General features: G+C 43.5%; 1 protein-coding gene across 3 annotated transcripts in view; it reads left to right on the forward strand.

Moving 5' to 3' along the window:
* Positions 1-16,027, forward strand: part of ankrd11 (ankyrin repeat domain 11) — a 115,606-nt gene that overhangs the window by 97,489 nt on the left and 2,090 nt on the right. For 2 of the 3 annotated variants that reach the window (XM_026166284.2, XM_026166291.2), the window contains 6 exons: positions 5,781-5,954; positions 6,938-7,138; positions 7,247-7,389; positions 8,458-8,605; positions 8,731-13,192; positions 13,289-15,965. In XM_026166284.2, the coding sequence (XP_026022069.2) occupies positions 5,781-5,954; positions 6,938-7,138; positions 7,247-7,389; positions 8,458-8,605; positions 8,731-13,192; positions 13,289-15,965 (7,805 nt within the window). The remainder of the gene's footprint in view (positions 1-5,780; positions 5,955-6,937; positions 7,139-7,246; positions 7,390-8,457; positions 8,606-8,730; positions 13,193-13,288; positions 15,966-16,027) is intronic. The other variant, XM_026166297.2, reaches the window with a different exon arrangement.

Genomic DNA, 16,027 nt, shown 5'->3' on the forward strand with positions numbered 1-16,027 from the left:
ATCAAAGAGAACGGAGAGTAGTTAGCACTGGTGTGCGAACAGGGCTTGACCTATGTGAAGTGAAAGTGCTCCCAACTTTGAATTAGCTGGTTGTTTGAGAATCAAGGAGTTTGTACCTACAATCATAGTCTAAAAGGAGAGGAAGACCACACAAAATCATGATCCAATTAAGTGGGGATTTGGGCAACATACAAGCCTGACCAGGCCTGGGTTTGGTAAGGCTCCAGCTGTTTTCTTTTAATTAGGGAGAGAAGGACTAGTCCTCACGCTTGTTTGACTTTGGGCTTTAAGGGTTCAGGATTTAGTTTGTTGATAATGGTCCAGCTTAGAGGCTTTGGTAACAGTCTTCATCAGCACTGGGTGAGTTGCTAAATTGGTTCATGTTCAGTGTTTACACTTGGGGAAAAAACCTTTCCTCTCCACACACAAGAGGAAAACTACAAGTATGCAACAGATGACTGTTAGGGCATGAGGATGTGTTTAGCAAGATTGGACAAGTATTTTGTAAACACATAATGTTGTATGTGATTACTCCTCAACTTAAGCAAATTATAAATAAATTAAAAAGTTTGAGAGGCTGTAATATGTCTTAAATCTCTGGACATTTGTGTATGCGTGTTCTTCACTTCCATTTAAGTTGCAAGATTATTTCATGTTCTTCTTCACAAATGTTTACTTGTTGTGCATTAATATTCTAATCTCTTCTGCTGAATTCATTTTATTTATCCATTAGTTTTTTTTATCTTGAGATAATCTTCACCCTACCTCAATCACACGAGATGCGAAATCTAAAGACGGGAACATTAGCTGGAAATTCTTTTAGTATACTAATAGTTTCATGTTGTCTTCCAGCGCCTTGCCTTTCTTTGTCTCTGATCTGAGCTATATTGTGTTAGTTTCTAAGATTTACACACTGTACAAGCTTTGAAGATTAGCTGGCTCCTGGCATTGCACGCTTTCCAGTCACGTGAGAAGTTTATTAGGTTGCATTGTGTCATAGCGACAGACCTATTTTTGTTAGCGGTAGCTACCCAGGTAGTATATGGGGGCAGTAAAATGTGTGTTGTTAACCTGGACTTCCACCTGCATGAAAATTGGCGTTTTTACATATGTGTGTTTTGTAGTCTGTGGCCTTTCAATTGACCCTACTGGGACTGTTTTTAACCTCTCTGCAAAGTTTTACACCTCGAACACGTCACAGCCCCCCCCACCCTTCTTAATCTGTGCCTCTCTTCCAATGCTCATTTCCTTTGTGGCTTGCACACTGGTGACGGATAAATATAGCTGTTTAGAGAGCACGATTAATACGTTTTTTAAAATTCGTACAATATACCCTTCTATTATATTCCAATCAAAATTATATCACCCAGTATGGGTCTTTTTTGTGTCTTTGTTTATTTTTTTATTCAGGCACGGTGTGTCTTATGTGTATCCCATCCCTTCTTTGCTTTTATAATCATCAGTATTGACCATTACCATCTGGCTAATATCATTCGATAGTATACTGTGTGATGGCATTCTGTCAGTTAGCCCAGTTTTACATGAACTTTCCTCACGGCTCAGCTGCTGTTGAATATCTTTTCACTGCAGGCATTTTCAGCGTTGTGTAAATACACAGACCTTCTATTCCAAACAATTTGAAATATGACATCATTTGGGGGTGGAGCTCTTGTGAATACACCCACTAAGCACAGGGTCTGTCAGTGTGTTTTGGGGGCACAATGCTGCAGCTACGCCTACGTCTTTCAGTTAGTCCGCACACGTCTCTCGTGGATTCTCTGCCCGTTACAATCTCGTGGATTGTAACGAGCAGGCAGGAAAATACCAAATTTCTTCCTGCTGCTGCTCTTTTTACTGGAAAACAATTTGTATCTTCTGATGTTTAATTTCTTCTTCTGCTGTAAACCTCTGTAGAGTCCACGATGTAACCAACAAAAGTGCTTGACACGGTTGTGTCTGGGCATTGAGTTATAACCCTTTTCAATTAGTACCTACTCTGCTGGGCTTGGCTCCATTAGGTGGTAGTGTCTGGTACCAGGCACTAAGCCCAGGTTCCAGGCGATCTGAGTTGAGGTGAAAATATGACATGAGAGCGACTCCTTCACAAAAATTAAAACTGCAATTTTTTTTTTAAACCCAACGAGGGTATTGGCAGCACTAAGCCCAACACCATGGTCTCAGAGTCTGGGGGGAAAAAAGCTGTAGGCAGAGCGGCAGGTATACCATCACCTCGACGCCCTACAGTGTTGTGTTGTGTTGTGTCACATAAGAATAACAACTTTTGGCTGAGTTGCTATAATTACCCCACGCGCATCAGTTACATGACTTGAGTTGTGTCACGTCAAGCCAAGTAGGTCTTAATGAAAAAGGGATATTAGTATACGCAGCTACTGGCAGATGCAAAAAAGGAGCAACTACCTTTTTGGGGATGGGGGTGTAAAAAGGGGCAGACTTAAAGGACGCAGATATGTGACTGGGTGGTTGGCATTATCTCAATCAGCTGTTCTGTTTGTGTTTTTGAAATTTCAGCTCACCTTACTCTTTTCAAACTGAGTCATTTTGTCCTCTTTGGCAGCATTCTAAGATATTAATTATTGCCATGTCTGAGAAGCTTTGGCTGAGACAGGTCATAAAAACAGATAGTGGTGTGCAAGGATCCTCAGTGCACACATGTATTCTCGCTAATTGGTTATAACGCATAGATTATCTTCCCAGATTCACGATGTTTATGAGAAAAAATAAAAGACAGAAGGCGCACTCACTGACTGCATCTGTTTGACAAACAGAGCGTACTGCACCACATGATGTTCTTTCTATACATTTCTGACTTTCTCTTGCTCAGTGCGAATCATTGAGAAAACATCCTGTTGGCCACTTCCTGCCTCTTCTCCCTTAGCTTCCTGTTTATGCGACTTTTTGGGTCGTTAAACAGAACATTGCTCGATGCTCCCGCGTTACGGTCAGACTTGGTCTGGCTGGTTGGAGCGGTTCTTCTTGTCATGGTGTCTGTTGGCTAAGTGAAGCAGACAGTCTCTTTGTTTTGGCGTTAGCTCACACTGTCATATTGTCTGTCTACCATATCAGAATCTGCCCCCATTATATCCCGACATTTGTGTTTGATGTGGTTCCCTCCCTCCTGGCTCAGGTAGGCAGGCTAGTCATGGGGTGATAGTCCCTACCCAGCTTTCCTTCCTTTTTCAGTCTCCTCCTCCTTTATCTTGTTAGTCAAGTTTCAGGCAGTGAGGAGAGTAAGGTTTCAACCCTGTCTTTAAGCTGAGTAATATCATTTTACTAAGCCACATAAAAGCCCTGCAGTTTTACCTAAATAGACATCCAGCAGACAGACATACTGTGTTTAATTTCTTTAATTCAGAAATCCACATGTGACATGTTAATTTGATTTGTGTGGTGATAATTTAACACAGTTGCATTTTACCAAGCTTTTTTCTTCAAATATTTTGATCCGTATCTTTCCTTAAAATTCCCACGATGATTAACCAGACAAAAATGTAGTGAAAGCAAAGTCACATTCCTTCCTTCATGAATGGAAAGAGCATATTTTTTTATGCTCATATTTCTCACAATATAATTATTGCTGCTTCGCTAGTGTTTCTTTTGTAGTTTTCCCTTTAACATGGTGACCATACCTCCTGCAACTGCTGTATTTGATTATAATTATGCAGCATGGATTTATAGAAAGTGCTTCTTTTCTGTTTAGAGTGGTCGCCTAGAGTCTGATCTGTATCGCAGAAGGACAGTTTTTTTGTTGTATTAGAGACTTGGGTCTTGTATGTTTAGCAGCAGATCTCTTTAAGTGCAGCTGGGTAATAACTGCCTTCCTGCTTCTCAGTCTAATAAACATAGCTTGGAAAAGCTAGCTTAGCTCTTTCTCTGTTCTGCTGCTGAAAAAAACATGTTTGGGCTGTTTCTGTGGTCCCTGCTGTTAAAGGCTTAGCAGAAGGAATGTGTCTAAATGGCAAATGCTTTGGGGAACGTGAGACTGTATCAAAGAGGGGTGGAGGGTACATTAGCTTTAAGTATTCACAGATGTTAGTGAAAGTTCATCAGCCCTGTACTTGCGAGTGGAAAAATATTTTCCTGGAAAGTTTTTAGACACCGGAAGGCTGCGCTGCCATGCTTCCTTCTTGCCTTATTTACTTGTGTTTGTGGCCTGCAGTGCTTCCAGTCTGGGAGTGAGAGAAGTTGCTCAGAAATCAGACTCAGACCCTTCTACTGGTCCACAGCGTCTTTGTACACGCACGTCTGAATTTGCTTCTTCCTCCCTATGACCGGAGGCCTGTATTGTTGCTTGAATTATAACTGTGAGGTTTGATACCCCCTCAGTAATGAAGCGCTGCAGTCATGTGTAGCGTTACCCTCTGTATGGGTCATCAGATGGTATGTTGCCACTGAAAATAATTGCTGGGTGTGTCTTTGTGGAGCAGCTGCTTTTGTCCAGTAGCACTGTGTCTCCAGTAATCCTGGCAGGCAGGCAGGCATGTGGTGACCTTGGCAAGGCCATGTTGAATTGAAATGTACACCAGCTATTTCATAATAACTATGGTTGTGCCAAGTCACACCCTCTTTCCTTTTTTCGTCCATTCTGGCTGATTGGCTTGGAGACAGACAGACATAAACACACTGCCTGTTGGCCCCTCCCTTCTTTAAGGGCAGCTGGGTAATAACACAAAAGTCGCCCACTGGTGCCAACAAACCTCTCACACATACGGCTGCATTTACAGAATGCAGTAAGCGAGCAAGTCTTTGTTTTCTTTTTGTTTTTGTTTCACAGAGGCCCGTTTAGGTCATGGAAAGTAGCAAAGGGTTTGCTATGGAAATTCAAAAAGAGGATAAAATGTGTGAAATAAATAGGGAGAAACCCATTGATTATTGATAAAAATGAATACTTTTTGGTTTTGTTTTTTTGTTTTTGTTTTTTGGTTTGACAAAATGCTTTTGTTGTTGTTGCTCATTTGGTGACTGAAAGATTGCCCCTGGTATATAGAAATGCCTCCCTGTGGGAAGAATAAAGTACCTTCTATCGCTCTGTAAATCTCTATTCACACGTAGCAGTGCAGCCCTGAACTTTCCTCAGAATTACCTGGCAGCCAGTCTTGACCAGTCTAGTGCTTGTGAGAATAGATCAGGTAGTTTTTCTTTTTTTTAAAAGAGTGAATTCAATGGGAGTGTGTGGGCGTCGTGTGTGCCGCCTCCTGCTTTCTGTACACTGGTGCCAGTCCTTGCCAAAACTAAGCAGGGTATTTCCAGTTTGACCATGTCACAAAGGACAACTTCAGATAATGCCCACATCTGATTCCCTCGGTCAGATTATGTTGACATTGTCTGAATTTCATTTATGAAAGCAGCTGTTCTCACATATACATGACACTTACTTGATTGATGCCAACAGTAAAGAAGCTGTTTGGACTCAGTGCTGATCTACAGTACTCTATACTTGATCTGGAAAGTCATAAAACACCTTTGGAGATGTGTCATAGTGAATGTTTACTAGTTATTTATTGATTTATGAACTTTAATAATCTGTCTTTTAGAAACATTTGAAAGTGGTGTTACTGCTGTGAGCCTTTAGTGTTCTTTTAAAAATTGCCAATTCATAACAGTTAATGTCTTCTACTGTTGTAGCACTAATAAGGCTCCCGTTACTCTCCCTGACCACATGGATCAGTAGATTAGATTTGTGTGTGTCTGTGTATGAATGATCATGCAGCTTTTTGCACATGCAGCGATATTAACCTTGCTTCTCTCCTCTCTCGTTACAGAGAAACCAGGTCCAGAGCGGAAACGCATTAAAAAAGAGCCCACCAACACCCGGAAGGCAAGCTTGCCGTTTGGAATGGGGATGCCAGGGATCCGGGCCGGGTACCCCCTCTCCGAGCGGCAGCAGGTGGCCTTGCTCATGCAAATGACAGCTGAGGAGTCCGTCAACAGTCCAGGTGCGTGTTTATCATTTAGGCCACGTCTTCTGTGGACGGACAGCCGACATTGGGGGGAAAAAAGGATCGGAGGGAGCTTTATATGTAGAATCCATGCATGGCAGACCAGTGAGGGTGGGCTGTAGGCTGGGGCTGATTGTTTTTGTGCATTTTCTCAGTCATACTGTCCCTCTAAACAGAACCACTTTGTTAAAATTATTTCACATCTTAGCTGGAATCTAAACCTCTGATGTCAGTGATATGTGTTTTGTTTTAGCTGCTTTAATGGTTGCATATTCGTGCCGCCACAGTAGTGGAGTTGTTTTTATAAAATTCCGTACATAAGGAAATGAAACCAGCTTTTCTGTTTGTACTGCGTCTGGAGCTGATGGCGTAATCTCACTATTTGGGCTAAATGACAACAGAGAAAGTGTTGAGTTATCCTTTCTGGTGTTAGATGATTATTTTTCTTATTATAAGTTTACTACCTTCCCATTTCTGCAAAAATTGTACTTTATTTTTGATCGACAGTAATTTAGCTGGAAGTTTTTCAGACTTGTGAAATATAACTATTGTTACAAGTTTGTACTTTTTCCCCTCATTGTTGACATTTGAGACTGAATTAGTTTGATCCTACCTTATAACTGCTTTTATTTGTATGTTAATTTCTTTGTTGCCTGCCTGTGGGCATGGACATAGATTAAGCGAGTGTGTTTCAAATATCATTTGGGACAATAGCTGTACAAACTCAATAATGTAAATGTGATTAAGGATTGGATTTAATCTTGTAAATGTGATGAAATAAGCTCAAGTAAAGTAGGTTCAGCAATTGTGCTGTTTATTGCTAGAGTTGGATTGCCCCCTTCTGGCTGTAAGCAGTTATAGCACCTTGTTGTTCACAGTAGAAGTAGTAAACAAAACAAAAACAGTTAGAGTAAATTCTCCCAGAAGAGTGTGACTGACTCTTGCAGCACTGAAGTGAAATATGCATGTCTTACCTACAGATACAACACCAAAGCATCAGTCACAGTCCAGTCTGGGTCAGAAGGGAACGCCAAACTCTGCATCTAAAACCAAAGACAAAGTGAATAAACGGAATGAGAGAGGAGAGACTCGACTGCACAGAGCAGCAATCCGTGGAGAGGTACGCCGCATCAAGGAGCTCATCAGCGAGGGAGCTGATGTGAATGTAAAAGACTTTGCAGGTAAGGGCATCTTTGTTTTATGCTTGCCTTTGCTTTGTGTGTGTAGCAGTGTACCATTGATTCATTTAGAGTTTACACTTCTCTGACTATAATTCTTCTTGTGTTCAGGCTGGACTGCATTGCATGAAGCATGCAACAGGGGGTATTATGATGTGGCGAAACAGCTGCTGGCAGCCGGAGCAGAGGTCAACACCAAGGGGCTGGATGATGACACCCCTCTACATGATGCATCGAATAATGGACATTTCAAGGTAAAAATAAATCCGCCAAAGGTGTCGTGTGTCATTGTTGCTAATAGTAAAGAACAAAATAGGTTTTCAGGCTTCAGAAGAATGAAAATATTAATGATCAGTGGCCCATTTGTGATCCATCAAAACAAGTTTGTCAGATTAAAATCTGAGTTTTAAAAGTGAGAAGATGGCTACAGAGTGAGTTTAGATGTGGTTTTGTTTAAATACCAGGTTAAAATGAATCGTACCACTAGTCTTTTTTTCTTGAACTGTCCTCAAATTTTCTACCCTTTCAACACCTTCATTGCAAAAAGGTACACGCACCAGTGGAATACAGTAAAAATGTCAAATCTCACTACTTTTCTTCAAAATCAAATGCTGGCCGTGCATGGTTTTATACTGTAATGGCATTGAAATGAGATGTTGATGTTGTTTTAATAGAAGTCAATGAGACATTTTTGGCCACAAAGGTGTCCACAGGGAGCATCTGGAAGTAATGGTGTAATCAGATTTATAATCAAATTAATTTTGCTGCTGATCTTTGACATCCAAGACTAATCACCACCAGTGTCAATAAAGTGTTCCTGCCTGTCTGCAGCAGTGTTGTGTGAGGTTAAGATGGCACTGTTGGTATCAATGCTGTCGCAAATTGATCCAATTAAACATTTAGTATTGATTAGTATCTGAGAATCTTTTTTAGACAACCCCACTGAGAAAACATTTTGAAGACCACCCCTTACTTGGTGCTATTTTGCAGATGTTAGAATTTGTCTCACTCTGATTCTCCTGGCCTGAAAGCAGCTTCAGACCATCATACTTTCTCACCTCTACACGGCTTTTGGCATTTTACTAAAATTGGTTGCAGAGACGCCACATCACCCAGTCTGCTGTCAGTAAAGTCTGGAGGTTTTGGTGTGGAAAAGTTCTGTCCATCAAAAATCCCGCTCTAGCTTCGTCGTAACTAAATAACAACTTTGAAGTGGAAGATTAATTCTGTACTCTTTATCCTATTAAGCTTTGAACCACTTGAGAAGTTGCTGATATTACCTTTAAAATTGCAAAAAATCATTAAAGTTTTATCCTTTTCAGGTGGTTAAGCTACTTTTACGGTATGGAGGGGACCCGCGTCAAAGCAACAGGAGAGGGGAAACCCCACTGAAGGTTGCCAACTCTCCAACTATGCTCAATCTGTTGCTGGGGAAAGGCACTTACACCTCAAGTGAAGAAAGTTCATCAGGTATCATTTTCAATCTTAAATCTTTGAGTCACCTAATTGCACAACTGTTACAAAAGTTATTCAAATACATGAGGCTATAAGTAGTAAATTAATTGTGTCCTCTTTGTGCTCTTTATGTTCTACAGAATCTTCAGAGGAGGAAGACGCCCCCTCGTTTGCCCCGTCCAGCTCTGTTGATGGCAATAACACAGACTCAGATGTTGAGAAGGGCCCGAAGTTAAAAGGGAAAACCGCAGACCCTCCTAAATCTGCCGTCACACCTGTCAAAGATGAATACGAATTTGATGAGGATGACGAGGAGGAACGCGTCCCTCCCGTAGACGATAAACACCTCTTGAAAAAAGACTTCCGCAAGGACTCAGTAAGCAAGACCAACAGCTTCATCTCTATACCCAAGATGGAGGTTAAAACCTATTCCAAAAGCAACTCGCTCACACCAAAGAAACCTGGCAGGCGGATCATCTCTGACAGTAATAGTTCAGACGAGGATGATAGGACGTTGTGTTTCACGCCAGCGCCTACGCCACGGCAACAAGCCCAGCAAACAAATACTAAGACTAGAGACTCTGGCAGCATGAGCTCTAAACAACAAAAAGACAAGAATAAAGTCAAGAAGAAGCGAAAGAAGGACAGTAAAAATAGTGTCAGTAAAGAAGTCCGGTTTGGTAAAGTCAACGACAAATTCTGTACGTCTGACTCCGATTGCGCGGATTTGGAGAGTGAGGACGATAAGGGCTCAAATAGCATAAAAGACTCTTCTGCAGCAAACCTGAAAGACTCTCCAGGCTTTAATGCTTCCTCCTCCTCCTCCTCCTCCTCCCATGGAAACTTGAACTCTCAGAAACAGACGCCGTCTTTAGCAGAACAGCATCCAAAGCAGTGGAGGACGGATAACTGGAAGACCGTCTCGTCTCCCACATGGTCAGACGTCAGTTCGCTCTCAGATTCGGTCAGAACTAGACTGTCCAGTGGGTCTGACTACTCCTCTGAAGCTGAAGATTCCTGCGTGGAGTCGATAAAACAAGTAAAGAGGAAAGCGCAGGAAAACAAAAAGAAGAATAACAACGTGCACAGTAACACTGTGGAAAAGAAAAACTCAGAGCTCTACAAAAATACAGAGAGCACCATCTCCAAAACTGACGTGGATGGCAAAGTGGTGAAAAAGCATAAAGTGAAGCACAAGCACAAAAATAAGGAGAAGGACAAAGCTCCTAGTCTAGTGCTTAATCAAGATATGAATGAGAAATTTGTTAAGAGCTATTCTTTTGATTTTGATGATTCGAGGCAAAAGTCCCTAATTGTTGAGTCAGAATCACCAGCTGAGAGCAAAGTCAAATTATCCAAACATGAAAAAGACCATTCGAAAAAGGAGGACAGGTTTTCGAAAACAAAGTCTGAGGATAAGGATTGGTCCTCGGGAAAAGACCTGCACAGAACAACAAAAGAGGAGAAAAACAAGAAAACAAAGGACTCCAGCAAGGACAAGTTAAATAAGGAGGAGAGGGAAAAGCCTATAAAATCTGACAAGGAGAGGAACGTCAAAGAGAAGGAGAAACCCAAGGAAGATAAACAAAAAGCTCACAAAGAGGAGAAAAAGAAAAAGTCTAAGGAGAAGTCCTCCTCAAAGACAGACAGGAAAAGTGAGCAGAAAGAGGAAAAACATCTGAAGGCGGAAAAGGACAAAAATGCCAAGGAGGATAAGGAGAAGTGTAAAAAAGACAAAGTACAGAAAGAGGAGTCTGAGTACGAAAGTTATGACGTTAATCGTTTCCTCAACTTGGAGGACACAAAACTCAGTGCCTCCGATGACCATCATGACAGATGGGGCTCTGAGATGTCCTCTGACTCCTCCCTCTATGGTGACGACAGCTGGGATGCTCCTGTCAAAGAGTACAAGGACTACAAAGCCAATAATTCTGTTAAACTTATTGTTGAGACTGTTAAGGAGGAGACGAGGAGGAAAGAAAACAAAGTCAAGGACAAGAAATCAGACCACAATGAGAAGAGATCAGAAAAGGAGGCTACTTCTAAGAAAAAAGACAAGGACCCTTCGGAAAAGACAAACGAAAAGAAGAAAGACTGGTCAGAAAAACAAAAATTAAACTCCAGCCACTCAGTTGAGAAAGAAAAGAAGAGGAAAGAGTCCACAGAGGCAGCCAAGGACAAAAAAGACAAGGATTCTCTGGACAGCAGTCGAGACCGTAAAGACTCGTATGAGTTCATGAAAGAAAGAAAGGATATCAAAATCAAGCAGGAATCGATAAGAGATGAATATGGCAATGATACTTTCTTCAAAGACATTGATCCTGTCAGTAAATCGTGTGATATCAGAGAAAGGAACCACTCTGGGAAGGAGAAAGAAAAGAAGGGTGAGGGAATGGAGAAACGGGAAAAGACAAAAGCTGACAAGCACAAAGAGAAAACAAAAGACAGAGGAGCTGATCAGGAGAAGGACAAGAGTGATAAAAGCTCCACAGAAAAAACTGTCAAGGATAAAGATGCTGACCGGAGTACCAAAGACAAGAAGGAGGGGGCCAAAGACAAACATAAAGACTCTCATGGCAAAGACAAAGATCGAAAGATGTCTTCAGAACAGACAAAGGAAAAGAAAGAGAAGGCCTCTCAAGACAAACATTCAGATCGGGAGAAAGATTTCTTGGAGGTAAAGAAAGAGGAAAGAAAAACTGAGAAGATCCGGGAGAAAACGTGGTACAAAATAGCCGACATATTCACTGATGAAAGCGATGATGACGACGACAGCTACAGCGGTGGGGTACTGGTGTCTGATTCCATCAGAAAAGATTCGACACCCGATCAAGATGAGCTGGATCACTTCCCTTCAGAAAAAAGAAAATCTTCTGCAGATAGTAAACATAACACAGAAAAGGCAAAAGACAAAGAGCACAAAGATAAGAAGAAGGATAAGGCCACATTTGACACAGGTAGAGAGAGGAAAGGCTCCCAGGAGAAACACGGCAAGGACAGGAAAGACCCGGTAGATACAAAACATAAGGAGAGGAAAGACAGGATGTCAGTGGACTCAAACCAAGAGAAGAAAAACAAGCAGAAGCTTCTGGACAAAAGGGACACGAGCGAGGAAAAAACCAAGAGCAAATATAAAGACAAGCAGGACCATTCCAAGGAAAGAAAGCCCTCGAAAGGAAGCGGGGAGAATGAGAAGTCTCTCTTAGAAAAACTGGAGGAGGAGGCTATGAATGACTACAAGGATGACTCCAATGACAAGAACAGTGAAATCTCCTCCGACAGTTTCACTGACAGAGGTCACGATCCGGTCCTCACCAGTTACTATGACTCAATCAGCCTGCCTGATATGGCCGAGGACAGAAGAGACTCCCTGTCCATATCTACGCCACAAGACAAGTTCAGAGAGAAAGAGAGGCATCGGCACTCCTCTTCGTCCTCATCCAAGAAAAGCCATGACAAGGAGAAGGAAAAGACAAAAAAAGACAAAGGAGACAAACGTGACAAAACAGAAGAAATTAGAGAGTCCTACGGCCGCAGAGAGAGCCTGCCTTTTGAGAAAGAGCCTATGCCTCTAGAGGCAGACCCTTACACATTCCCATACGGAGGTAAGGGAGACGGAGAGGACGACTTCGATAAGACATTAGAATTTGAGAAGGAGATGTCCAAAAAGGACAAAGACAAAGGAACTGGCGTCATAAGTGACAGAATGAAAGACAAAAAGAAAAAGGAAAAGCATAAAGAAAAAATTAAGGAAGAGAAGAATAAATATATCGATGGCTTTGGGTCATTTAAACACTCCAAAGATGACGCAAAGTCAGGGTTGAAAGACAGCCCACAGGTCACTGTTCTGAAGGACCGGTCAAAGGAAGACAGTCCTAAATTTGATATGAAAAAAGACAGAAATCGGGATACGCTAGACAAAGACAACAGACTGGACCACAATAAATCTAAGGCTAAGGATGAAAATGAAAAGCTCTCTCAGCCCAAAGACAATGCAAGGAAAGATAATCGACCACGTGAAAAACTGTTGGTTGATGGGGATTCTCAGATGACAAGTTTTGGTCAGATGTTGAGTCAGAAAGACCAAGAGAATGAAGAGCGGCTCAAGAAATACAGAGAAAAAATGAAGCAGATGGAGAAGCTTAGACCCAAGTCTGGCGACCCAAAACTAAAAGACAAAACCAAGTCTACAGAGGAAATACGGAAAAGCCGCAGTGAGCTATCATCCAAGAAATCTAACAGCCTTGAGTCTGGTCTTAAAGAGAAGAAGCTGAAGGATGTTGGTCTCCCGGCCCAAATGATGTCTCCAGGCAGAAAGTTCCAGCCTACTGATAATCAGAACTCAAAGGATTGGCTCCCTGGCCACCAAATCAAGGACAACCTCCCTGCTTCTCCCAGGCCAGATCAAAGCAGGCCAACTGGTGTTCCCACACCTACACCTGTCATGTCATGCCCCAGCTTCGAGGACGTAATGCAAACTCCACGTACACCATCCTGTAGTGCAGAGGATTACCCTGACATTATGCTGGATCCGCTGGACTGTCAGAACTCGTCTGCAATGACTATGTCAATGAATGCCTGCTCCCCATCCTTCTTTGAAAGGTATTTTAATACTCAGACACACTGCATGTTACTAATGTTATAGTTTGATTGTTTTGGACTGAGGCTTAATGTTTTGTTTTTCTCTTTGTCCACTAGCAGGTACTCTAACCCCCAGACTTTTCCGGAGGGCACATGTCCTACCCCTGCGAAGAACCTCCAGCTCCCCCTTGTCAGTCGTTCTGCATCCTCTGATGTCCGCCGCCCTCTAGAAGATGAGTTCAAGGCAGAGGCAAACAAGTTTCTTCGACAGCAGAATGATCCAGGGGCGGAATTTGATCAGACGTCTGCCTGTCAGCCTCTCGAGGACAAATCTGGAACTCTGGATAGATTGGAGTTGATGTCTACGTATTTTCCTCCGATAAGGGTACCGTCACCTCGGCGAGAGCCATCCTATCAAACACCAGATGCAGCAACACCAACTCTTGCTGGCAACGACGGTAATGAACACCTTCCTGAAAGTGTGTACAACAATTTCTTGCCCAAACCGTCGACACCAGTTCACAGGCCAGACCCCCAGGAGCCATGCTTTGACATTGCAGCACCACCAACTCCAGCTCCAGCTGCCTTGCCACCCTTGGATATCGACGATATCACGGAGCACCACCACAGCGAGCCTAATCTGGTCGTCTCAAATCTTCCATCTGTCACAGAAGAACAAGAAGAGGAAGAAGAAGAAGAGGAGGAGGAGGAGGAAGAGGAGGAGGAAGAGGGCGACATGGATGAGAGACTTGATGGAGAGCACTGTGCAGTGGATGAGCCGGACCAAACAAGGGAGCCATGCTCGTTTTCTCCTCAAGTTGAGGATCCTTTGCAGAAGAGCTGGCCTGCAGAGTCTCCAGACCAGCATGAGCCAGAAGTCCACCAACTGTCCCCCACACATCCTGCAGCTGACCACGGAGAGAACTGTTTCGATCACAACATGGGTTGGAACAATGACATGGATATGAAATCTCCCCACAGGACATATGGAGAAATAGAGGCTGCTGTCTCCAAAATAACCAGCCCTTACTCCCATTCTGATAATGACATGCAGCCCTTGTCTGGACACCCCTCTGTCACTTCCCCTTATGCTACCTGGAGCAGGTGGCACAAAGATGACCCAGAGGACTTTGATGAGCAGAAGGAGGCTGTGGCTGATATACCCTCTCCAGAGAGGCCAGACACTGCTATGGATGAGGACCCCAACTATTTAAACAACTCTTCTTCCTCCAATAGGCTGGAGTCCTTCTTTCCAGACTGCAACAAGCCGAGCATCGAAGAGGGACACCAGGTGGAGACAGAGACAACATGTGTGGAACCAGACAGCAGACAGAGCACACACAGTTTCAGTGCTGCCGCTGAAACTCACATGGCTCCAGCTGTGGGCCCTGAGCCTGTGGTTCCCTGGGAAGATCCATTTTCAGCTGATGAAGACGACCTGGGACCTTTCTCCTTGCCTGACCTTCCACTGCCAGACAAGTCAGAAGAAGCTGAGTCTGGGGAACCTGAACTTGCTGATCACAACAAGAGTGTGTCGACCCACATTAGACACACTATTACAGACAGAGAGGATCTGGACATCATGGAAGTAGACCTGCCAACCCTAGCAAAGACCTCACGCTCTGCTGGAGACTTAGGCTTAGGGGAATCTGCTAGACAGGACTTTGTTGTGCCATCACCACGTGCCCCTTTCCAGCAGGAATTGGACCCCGAGCCTCAAAGTGTGCCTGTCAACAGCTCAGTGGGACTTAACCAACAACAGAGCAGCATTTTGGAAAGAAAACTACCTTATGGGGGATCGGATGAGTCTGATCCCAGCATGTTGTATACATCTGTAAAATCAGATGCCAGTCAGCAACCACATATACAGATGCATTCGCACTCTGAGTCATTGCATATAACCCTGGACTCTGTGCCTGCTGTCAAGCCGGACACGAGACAGGAGGAGATGCCTGAGGCTGTACCAGAGCCTGTGTCCTGCAGTCCTCTTCCTCAGATCCCAGAAGTGGTCACCCTCTCCACCTCCGTGGAGCCACAGGACACTCAGGACACATCCAAGCAAACATTGGTGACCTTGACCACAGTGTCCACCCCTGTAGATGTTCCCAAGAAGGTGGATGAAATCCCGCAAAGGATGACCCGAAATCGCGCCAAGAACAATCCAGCTGCTGCTTTTGCCGTTGCCACCCCTCCTACCTCTAGCATAATAACCTCATCTACCGCTGCCACCTCAGTGACAACCAGTCCGGTGGTGAGCATTAACCCAGTTCCTACTAGAACCCCAACACCCACCTCAGCATCTTCCTTTACAGCTCTGAAGAAAGAGAAAGACTCTGGGCTTAGTGTCCCGTCTACTGCTTCTAATTTGACCCCAGCAGTATCTGTGACGACTTCTACGGTGGTTCTCAGCAAGACAACAAAAGGTCGTCCTCTTCCTGTCGACGAAGAGGAATCTCAAACCCAGCACCCACGGAAGAGGAAGTTTCCACGTTCTACAGGGCAGCAAGTCCAGGTTCAGCTGGTAAATACAGCCATGCAGCAGACCAGGGAGATGATACAGCAGACTTTAGCTGTAGTGGTCAATGCCATCAAGCTAGACGACATTGAACCCTACCGCAGCGAACGTTCCAACCCGTACTTTGACTATCTGCAGATTAGGAAGAAGATTGAGGAAAAGAGGAAGATTCTCTGCTACATCACGCCTCAGGCTCCACAGTGTTACGCTGAATATGTAACCTACACTGGCTCCTACCTGCTCGATGGCAAGCCTCTCAGCAAGTTGCACATCCCTGTGGTAAGTTCTGGTGTCTTTGCACCATTTCAAAATAATCTTATCCTGCAATGTAATGGTATTAA

The sequence above is a fragment of the Astatotilapia calliptera genome, chromosome 1, assembly GCF_964374335.1.
Source record: "Astatotilapia calliptera chromosome 1, fAstCal68.1, whole genome shotgun sequence".
Classification (NCBI taxonomy): domain Eukaryota; kingdom Metazoa; phylum Chordata; class Actinopteri; order Cichliformes; family Cichlidae; genus Astatotilapia; species Astatotilapia calliptera.